Source organism: Mustela nigripes, chromosome 3 (genome assembly GCF_022355385.1).
Source record: "Mustela nigripes isolate SB6536 chromosome 3, MUSNIG.SB6536, whole genome shotgun sequence".
Lineage (NCBI taxonomy): Eukaryota > Metazoa > Chordata > Mammalia > Carnivora > Mustelidae > Mustela > Mustela nigripes.
In genome coordinates, this window is record NC_081559.1 from 94,959,194 (window position 1) to 94,969,447 (window position 10,254).

Genomic DNA, 10,254 nt, shown 5'->3' on the forward strand with positions numbered 1-10,254 from the left:
GAATGGATTCCAGGACTCTGGGATCATGCCCTGAGCAGGCAGGTGTTTAACTGACTGAGCCACTCAGGCACCTGGAAAACAACTTCATGATTTTGAAAGATAAGTATTTTTTTTTCGAAAGCAAAATAAATTCTTTTTTTTTTTTTTTTTTTGCATGTCACTAATATGGCCTTTTGTACTATGGCTGTGATGAGGGTAATATTTCAGCATCCAAATGAAAGGGTAGAAAGAGAGCATGGGGGATGGAAAGGAAGTGAGATTTCCCTGGCTAACTCCGGGCTGGCCTGTGAAGCATTTCCACCTGTCTCTCTTCTAGTGGTATGGCCCACTCCTTTTGGAGAACTCTTTCCGTATTTCCTGCTATATGCAGCATGTCATCAGGCATCTTTCTTCCCCCCTGCCAGGGAGGTGACATATTCCTATTCTGCTCTCCAGCACCCAGCACCGTGCCTGGCCCCGCCGCATGCTGGCTGAGGTAACCCCGCGTACTCACGGAATAGACAGGGAAGAGTTCCGGCGCGTTCAGGTCCCACTCGTTGATGTGGGAGCCGATCTGGACCCCGGGAAAGCCCAGTTCCTTTACGCAGCGCTCCATCTCCTTAACAGCAAGCTCGGGGGCCTGCATGGGCAATGTGCCCAGGCCCACAAACCTCTTGGGGTGGTTCGCAACAGTGGCAGCCAAGTCATTGTTTAAAAGCTGGCACAGATCTAAAGTGTCCTGAGGTTTGGCCTGGCGGAGACAGGTAAGGGAAGATCATATCATTCATAACCTACTTCTTTAGATATTTACTCTAACAACACCACCTGGGCTGGGCTGAATCATGTGTCACTATCCATTGCTTTTACTCCTCAGCAAGCTGGGGGGCACAGATTGAAATGGCCCCTGACTGCAGGAGACCAAAAGCCAATCACTGCAAAAGTAAAGAAAACTGCTAGTATATTGCTGATTAATTAGAAAAATGGAAGTTATAATCAGAAGGGATGGACACAATTACTGGGCCGGTCATCCTATAGAAGAGTTGGAAGGAGGGTGGACCACACCCTCCCCATCCAGGGATACACCGAGGGCCAGGAAGGTGGTGTGGAGTGTTACAGCTCCTGCACACAGGGGGCTGGGCCTAATGAGTGTCCGGTATCACCAGCAGCTCACCTCCTTGTCATGCCTCATCGTGGGATGCCAGACTGTTTATGGACCCCTCCTGTCCCTGTGTTCCTCCCTGTCCTTTCTGCTGGCTGCGACACTCAAGAGTTACCTTAGCAAAATATCGATACAGAAAGCTTCTCTTTCTGTTCCCCTAACTCTCCCTTCTTTTTAATTTTAATTTTTTTTAATTTTTTATTTTTTATAAACATTTATTTTTATCCCCAGGGGTACAGGTCTGTGAATCACCAGGTTTACACACTTCACAGCACTCACCAAAGCACATACCCTCCCCAATGTCCATAATCCCAGCCCCTTCTCCCAAACCCCCTCCCCCCAGCAACCCTAAGTTTGTTTTGTGAGATTAAGAGTCACTTATGGTTTGTCTCCCTCCCAATCCCATCTTGTTTCATTTATTCTTCTCCTACCCACTTAAGCCCCCATGTTGCATCACCACTTCCTCATATCAGGGAGATCATATGATATTTAATTTTAATTTTAATTTTATTTTATTTTACATGTTCCAAGATTCATTGTTTATGCATCACAACTAGTGCTAGGTGCATCACACCTAGTGCTCCATCCCTCCTTATTGCCCAACACCAGGCTCATCCCCAGTTCCCTCCCCTCCATAACCCTCAGTTTGTTTCTCAGAATCCACAGTCTCTCATCTGTCATCTCCCCCTCTGGTTTACCCCAATTCTCTTTTCCTTTCCTTCTCCTAATGTCCTCCATGTTATTCCTTATGCTCCACAAGTAAACGAAACCATATGATAATTGACTTTCTCTGCTTGACTTATTTCACTCAGCATAATCTCCTTTAGTCCCGTCCATGTTGATTCAAAATTTGGGTATTCATCTTTTCTGATGACTGAGTAATATTCCATTGTTTATATGGACTACATCTTCTTTATCAATTCGTCTGCTGAATGGCATCTCGACTCTTTCCACAGTTTGGCAATTGTGGACATTGCTGCTATGAACATTGGGTTACATGTGGCCCTTCTTTTCACTACATCTGTATCTTTGGGGTAAATACCTGGTAGTGCCATCGCAGAGTCATATGTTAGTTCTATTTTTAATTTCTTAAAAAATCTCCACACTGTTCTTCAAAGTGGCTGTACCAACTTGCATTCCCACCAACAGTGTAAGAGGGTTCCCCATTCTCCACATCCTTTCTAACACTTCTTTCCTTTCCTGTTGATTTTGGCCATTCTAACTGGTATGTCAATGTGGTTTTGATTTGAATTTCCCTGATGGCTAGTGATGATGAACATTTTTTCATGTGTCTTAAACATTTGTATGTGTTCTTTGGAGAAGTGTCTGTTCATGTCTTCTGCCCATTTTTTGACACGATTATCTGTTTCGTGTGTGTTGAATTTGAGGAGTTCTTTATAGATCTTGGATATCAACCCTTTGTAGTGTCATTTGTGAGTATCTTCTCCCATTCTGTGGGTTGCTTTTTTGTTTTGTTGACTGTTTCCTTTGCTGTGCAGAAGTTTTTTTATCTTGACGAAGTCCCCAAAGTTCATTTTTGCTTTTGTTTTCTTTGTTTTTGGAGACGTGTCTTGAAAGAAGTTGCTGTGACCGATGTCAAAGAGGTTACTGCCCATATTCTCCTCTAGGATTTAAATAGATTCCTGCCTCACGTTGAGGTCTTTCATCCCTTTCGAGTTTATCTTTGTGTATAATGTGAGAGAATGGTCAAGTTTCATTCTTCTATGCATAGATGTCCAATTTTCCTAGCACCGTTTATTGAAGAGACTGTCTTATTTCCACTGGATATTTTTCCCTGCTCTGTCAAAGATTATTTGACCATAGAGTTGAGGGTCCATATATGGACTTTCTGTTCTGTTCCTTTGGTCTATGTGTCTGTTTTTGGGCCAGTACTATACTGTCTTGGTGATCACAGCTTTTTTTTTTTTTAAAGATTTTATTTATTTATTTGACAGACAGATCACAAGTAGGCAGAGAGGCAGGCAGAGAGAGAGAGGGGGAAGCGGACTCCCCGCTGCACAGAGAGCCTGATGCAGGGCTCGATCCCAGGACCCTGGGATCATGATCCGAGTTGAAGGCAGAGGCTTTAACCCACTGAACCACCCAGGAGACCCAGTGATCACAGCTTTGCAGTAAAGCTTAAAATCAGGCAACATGATGCCCCCAGCTTTGTTTTCATTTTTCAACATTTTCTTAACCATTCAGGGTCTTTTCAGTTTCCATATAAATTTTAGGATTGTTATTCCAACACTTTGAAGAAGGCCAGTGGAATTTTGATCGGGATGGCATTGAAAATATAGATTGCTCTGGGCAGTACAGACATTTTAACAGTGTTTATTCTTCCAATCCGTGAATATGGGTTGCTTTTCCATCTTTTTGTGTCTTCTTCAATTTCTTTCATGAGTGTTCTGTAGTTCCTCAGGTACAGATCCTTTACCTCTTTGGTTAGGTTTATTCCAAGGTATCTTATGATTCTTGGTGCTATAGTAAATGGAATCATTCTCTATTTCCATTTCTCTATTTTCATTTCTAGTGTATAAGAAAGCAACTGATCTCTGTGCATTGATTTGGTATCCTGTCACATTACTGAATTGTTGTATGAGTTCTAGTAGTTTGGGGGTGAAGTCTTTTGGGTTTTCCATATAAAGTATCATGCCATCTGCGAAGAAAGAGAGTTTGACTTTTTCATTGCCAATTTGAATTCAAATTGCCAATTTGAATACCTTTTATTTCTCGTTGTTGTCTGATTGCTGTTGCTAGGACTTCTAATACTATGTTGAACAAGAGTATTGAGAGTGGACATCCTTGTTGTGTTCCTGATCTCAAGGGAAGGCTGTCAGCTTTTTCCCATTGAGGATTGATATTCGCTGTGAGTTTTTCATAGATAGAGTTGATGAAGTTGAGGAACGTTCCCTCTATCCCTATACCTTGAAACATTTTAATCAGAAACAGGATGCTGTGTTTTGTCAAATTCTTTCTCTGCATCAATTGAGAGGACCACATGGTTCTTCTCTCTTCTCTTATTGAGATGTTCTACCACATTGATTGATTTATGAATGTTGAACCATCGTTGCATCCCAGGGATAAATCCCACCTGGTCATGGTAGATAAGCTTTTTAATGTACTCTTGGATCCTGTTCACTAGGATCTTATTGATCCCTGGCATCCATATTCATCAGGGATATTGGTCTGAAATTCTCCTTTTTGTTGGGGTCTTTGCCTGGTTTGGGGATCAAGGTAATGATGGCGTCATAAAGTCTGGAAAATTTCCCTCTGTTTCTATTTTTTGAAACAGATTCAGGAGAATAGGTATTATTTCTTCTTTGGATGTTTGGTAGAATTCCCCAGGGAATCCATCAGGTCTTGGGCTCTTATTTTTTGGGAGGTTTTTGATCACTGCTTCAACCTCGTTACTAGATATTGGTCTATTCAGGTTGTCAATTTCTTCCTGTTTCAGCCTTGGTAGTTTATAGGTTTCTAGAAATGTATCCATTTCTTCTAGGTTGCTTAACTTATTGGCATATAATTGTTGATAATAATTTCTGATGATTGTTTCTATTTCCTCGGTGTTAGTTGTGATCCCTCCCCTTTCATTCATAATTTTATTAATTTGGGTCCTCTCTCTTTTCTTTTGGATTAGTTTGGCCAGTGGTTTATTGATCTTATTAATTCTTTCAAAGAACCAGCTTCTAGTTTTGTTGATGTGTTCTACTGTATCTCTAGTTTCTAACTCATTGATCTCTGCTCTAATCTTAACTAATCCCTTCCTGTGCATGGGTTGGCTTAATTTGTTGCTAATTTCCCAGATCTTTACGGTGTAAAGAGAGTTGGTGTATTCGGGATATTTCAGTTTTTTTTTTGAGTGAGGTTTGGATGGCAATTTATTTCCCTCTTAGGACCACCTTTCCCATAACCATAGGATTCTGGACCAAAGTGTCTTCATTCTTGTTGGTTTCCATGAATTGTTTAAGTTCTTTGATTTACTGGTTGATCCAAACATTCTTAAGCAGGGTGGTCTTAGCTTTCAAGTGTTTATATTTCTTCCAAACTTCTTCTTGTGATTGAGTTCCAGTTTCAAAGCATTGTGGTTTGAGAATATGCAGGGAATAATCTCAGTCTTTTGGTATTGGTTGAGCCCTGATTTGTGACCCAGTATGTGGTCTATTCTGGAAAAAGTTCCGTGTGTGCTCGAGAAGAATGACTATTCTGTTGCTTTAGGGTGGAATGTTCTGTATATATCTATGAGGTTCATCTGGTCCAATGTGTCAATCAAAGCTCTTGTTTCTTTGTTGATTTTCTGCTTAGATGATCTGTCTGTTGCTGAGAGTGGCATGTTAAGATCCCCTACAATTAATGAATTCATATCAATATGACTGTTTATTTTGTTTAACAGTTGTCTTATGTAGTTGACTGCTCCCGTATTGGGGGTATAAATGTTTACAATTGTTAGATCTTCTTGGCTCAGTCGTTGGGCATCTGCCTTCGGCTCAGGGCATGGTCCCGGGGTCCTGGGATCGAGCCCCACATTGGGTTCCCTGCTCTGTGAGAGGCCTGCTTCTCCCTCTCTCACCCCTCCTGCTTGTGTTCCCTCTCTTGCTGTGTCTCTGTCAAATAAATAAATAAATAAAAAGAATGATGTAATGTCCTTCTGTATCTCTGACTATAGTCTTTAGCTAAAAATCTAATTTATCTGATATGAGAATCACTACCCCAGCTTTCTTTTGTGGCCCATTGCCATGAAAGATGGTTCTCCATCCTTTCACTTTCAGTCTGGATGTATCTTTAGGTTCAAAAATGTATCTCTTGGAGACAGCATATGGACGGGTCCTATTCTTTTATCCAGACTGCAACCCTATGCCTTTTTATGGGAGCATTTATGCTGTTCACATTGAGAATGATTATTGAAAGATAAGTTTTTATTGACATCATGTTGCCTGTGAAGTCCTTATTTCTATACATTGTTTCTGGAACTTTCTATTCTGTCACTCTTGGGTTCTTTCTTCTTTTATAGAACCACCCCTTAGTATTTCTTAAACTGCTGACTTGGTGGTCACATAATGTTTTAGACCTTGCCAGTTGTGGAAGCTCTTTATTTCTCCTTCCATTTTGGATGTCAGCCTTGGTGGATAAAGTATTCTTGACTGCATATTCTTCTCATTTAGTGCCATGAATATGTCTTGCCAGTCTTTTCTGGCTTGCCAGGTTTCTGTGGACAGATCTGACGTTATTCTGATGGTTCTTCCTCTGTACATAAGGAATCTCTTCCCCCAGATGCCCTTAAGACCTCCTGTCTGAATTTATGATTTGTGAATCTCACAATTAAGTGTCTGGAGTCTTTCTAGACTCGTTGATCTTGGGGGGTGTCCTCTCTATCTCTAGGACACACACACTTGATCCATTCCCCAGAATAGGGAAATTTTCATCCAGTATTTGTTCAACTATATCTTCTAGTCTTCTCTTTCTCCATCCCCTCAGGGATCCCAATAATTCTGACATTGGAATGTTTTGTTGTGTTACTTATTTCCCTAATTCTGTTTTCATGGCTTTTAAGTTGTTTGTTCCAGGCCTCCTCCTGATCCTGCTTTTCTATCTTCTGTCTTCTAGATCACTAATCTGATCTTCTGTCTTGGTTACCCTAGCTGTTAAAAGTATTTAGATTAGATTGGATCTCTTTGATAGCATTTTAAACTTCTAGGTTGGATCTCACTTCCCCCTTAGAGATTCTATGTCGCCACTAATGGTCTTCTCCAACCTAGCCATTGCCTGGACAATTTTTACCCTGAATTCCATTTCCAAAGTATTATTTATGTCCATATCCAGTAGTTCTGTGGCAGAGGTCAAAGTCTCTGAATTTTTCCTCTGTTGGGTGTTCCTCTTCCTAGTCATTTTTGTGAGAGGGGTTGAGGCGATGTATAGCTGAATATATCAACCATGATACAGTCAAGGTGTCCCTTGGAAAGTTTTGGAACAATGGGAAATCATCACCAAAAAGAAAGAAAAAAGGAAAAAAGAAAGAGAAAAAGGAAAAAAAAAACAGCCAAAATGAGTTCCAAAAGTAAAGTTTATAAGGTACATAAACCAAAAATGAAGAAACAAGAAGACTGACAAAAGTAAGAGACAAGAAAAAAAAAAAGAAAAAGAAAAACCCACCCAAAATGAACCCCAAGAATAAATTTATACAGTGCAAAAACAAAAAACAAATGCACAGAAACACTGACAGAAGAATAAGATGGGAAGGTGGTTATAAACCCTTGATGTGGGTGAGGAAGGTTATTTCAGTACTTCCTGGGTATATCTTGTTATCTTTGTTAAAGGACCCAACTTCCCAGAGATACAGGGAAATTAAAACTATCTTATATATAGGGGTAGTATCAAATAGGGAAAAAGAATTACCTTGAAGCTCATATCTATATATATGTAGAAAAAAAAAAAAAAGAAAACCCCAGGTATATATATGAAAAAAGCTCAAGTTAAAAAGTTATTATGTAAAAACAAAAAAAAGTTATTATGCAATATGTTGTATTAAATATCTAGTTGTAATGGTGAGTAGGTTAAAAAAAATAAGATGAACCATGAGAACTAATTAAAAAGAAAAGTTGTATTTGTGAAATATACAGGTTTGAAGGCAATACTGAGGGCTTAATATACTGTTTTCCCCTGATATTGGGGTTTTACAGTTTTATGGGGACCCTGTGGTTATTGTCCTCTTGTTCTTTTAGCTTGTCTTCTGGGGGAGGGGCATGCTGTGTTGTTTTTCAGTGGGTCTTGCTTGGCTGAGTCACCCTGCCCCCTATCAAGGGGCTGGGCTCTGGGGAAACTAGGTTTTTTAGGTTTTTGTACTTGAGGTTTTTGTTCTTGGGCAGTTTTTTGCAGGCTTTCAGGAGCGCTAGTGCAAAAAGTAAACTGTCCACAAACAGTCCTCGTCTCAGAGAGAAGCCTCAGTCTGCTCCCCCCTGCATTGTCCAGAATACACAGACTCCCCCTCTGCAAACTCCGCTGAACACTGCAACTTCCCAAAGGCAGGTGGCGGAAGGCTGCAGATCTAGAGACTGCTGGATGGTGCCCACACCAGGCTCTCTCACGTGCGGGTGGGAGTGTGCCCAGCCAAGCAGTGGCACAAGCAGCAGAAAGCTGGGGGCTCAGGGATCATGGACTGGGGGCTGTGCTGCACTCTCTCTGGCATGGGTGGTCATAGGCACTGGCCATCCTGGGTCCATGGGTTAGGACTGTGCCCATGGCCACCCAATTCCACAGTTGCCCTTTAAGAAATTTTGCTCTTTTTGAGTGCTTTTAAACAGACTCCAGGTTAATGCTGGTCCCCAAGCACAGGGTAATTTCATACTGGGGTATTACTTTCCAGTAAGTCACTTCTGGTGGCTCATTCCCCCTTTTGTTTATCCTTCGATATCAGTCTGAGCATTCCCCTCCATTTTACCTCTCCACTGATGATTTCCTGCCCCCATAGAGATCCAGAAGTGTATAATCTTACATCTCAGGCTGATTTCTTGGGTGTTCAGAGTGTTCTGGTAGATATTTAGCTCACTTCAGGATGGGTTGAAACCGGGTCTCCTACTTCTCTGCCATCTTGCCCCTCCTAACTCTCCTTTCTTTACTGTTTCTTTCCTTTTAACTTCAGCCCACCTCCACTGGCAGCCATTTGGTAGTCTCCAGAAATTCCAGCTGTTCAGTCAAAATAGTAGACACTTTGATAAATTTGCACATATTGAAGTCTTAGTGGTTTTTATTAAAAAAAACAATTGAGTCTAGAGGTGCCTGGGTAATGCAGTTTGTTAAGCTCCCAAGTCTTGATTTCAGCTCAGGTCATGATCTCAACATCATGAGATGGAGCCATCCTTGGCCTCTGTGCTCAGTGGGGAGTCTGCTTGGGATTCTTTCTCCCTTTCCCCCTGCTCCTTCCCACTCCTTGCACTCTCTTTCTCTCTCTCAAAAATAAAAAATAAAAGAAAGTAAAAAAAATGAGTCTAATCACAGGAACAGCTAAAGACTAAAGCAGTAATAGTGGAATATGAGCATGGGTGGGGAAAGTCCGTGTGAGCAGGTGATATTTCCATTATTCCTTAAATCACACACAAATGAATATTCACTTGCTTGAGCAGATACATAGTGCATCCCCAGCTGTGACCTCCCACAGCCTGTGATCATTCCTGAAGCTCAGTGCTAGAGATTTAATCTGTTGGGGAGAGGCATCCAAGTGCAGCAATCCCCTTTTGAATTGTGTATTTCCCTCAGAGAGCCAGCATATCAGGCCATTATTATTGTTCTCACTTTTTGGTCATTATCATCTCAGAATAAACTGGCTTGTCAGTGACTGAGCAAGTCACTGCAGGAATGAATCATGAGACAGGAACGTTCTGAAGGAATTCAGGTCGAGTCTAGAAGTACCCTGTTCAGTGGAAATGTAATGTGAGTCACACGTTGACATGTGGCTCCTGGCTACTGTTCTGGACTGTGTGGGTCTAGAGCAAGAACATGACTAGGAAGAATGTCTGGGAGGGGACACTGCAATATGCAAAACTGGGGGTCCCTGGTGATCTCTAAAGGGGAGGAGAGCTGGGGGGGGGGAGGATACTGTCAAGACTTGAGTCATCTGTCCACTCACTAGTGAGCTGAACATGAACCTTCACCAACCAATGAGACAGTTTGAGTTTTCACACTTACCCAGTAACTAAACATGACAGGAACTGTGGAAAGGGCTTGCACAGTCACTCCTAGACACAGACACAAAGAAAGGCAAAGGTGATGAGAAGAATAGTCCAGGCATTCCTCCTGCACTTGCCAGGGCCCAGCATGTCTCCATCCCACCCTCCCCTCCCCTGCATCTCTTCCCTATCCCCCTGAAAGAATCTCTGTCCCAGGCCTCCCTTATCCCACAGTCCCAGGTCTAGGGGGAAGAGTAAATGCTGGCCAAATATAAGCTCATTCAAGAAAAAACTAAGAGGCCCCATTTGTAAAGGGATATTTCTACCCTCCTCCCCCTGTGAAGTTTTATTTAAGGAAGACATTTTTCCATCAGTTCTTTCAGAGATTTTCATCTTAGGTCATGAGAGCGCTTCACAACCACCTTCCCTTTTATTTATTTTTCTTTCTTTTTTTTT

General features: G+C 41.6%; 1 protein-coding gene and 1 long non-coding RNA gene across 4 annotated transcripts in view; one reads left to right on the forward strand and one right to left on the reverse strand.

Moving 5' to 3' along the window:
* The window catches only part of ACMSD (aminocarboxymuconate semialdehyde decarboxylase), an 85,329-nt gene that overhangs the window by 44,098 nt on the left and 30,977 nt on the right, over positions 1 to 10,254 (reverse strand). For all 3 annotated transcript variants that reach the window (XM_059394403.1, XM_059394402.1, XM_059394401.1), the window contains 2 exons: positions 9,818 to 9,867; positions 494 to 730 (listed from right to left, as the gene is read on the reverse strand). In XM_059394403.1, the coding sequence (XP_059250386.1) occupies positions 494 to 730; positions 9,818 to 9,867 (287 nt within the window). The remainder of the gene's footprint in view (positions 1 to 493; positions 731 to 9,817; positions 9,868 to 10,254) is intronic.
* The window catches only part of LOC132013933 (uncharacterized), a 153,944-nt gene that overhangs the window by 32,507 nt on the left and 111,183 nt on the right, over positions 1 to 10,254 (forward strand). The gene's annotated exons all lie outside the window — the stretch shown is intronic.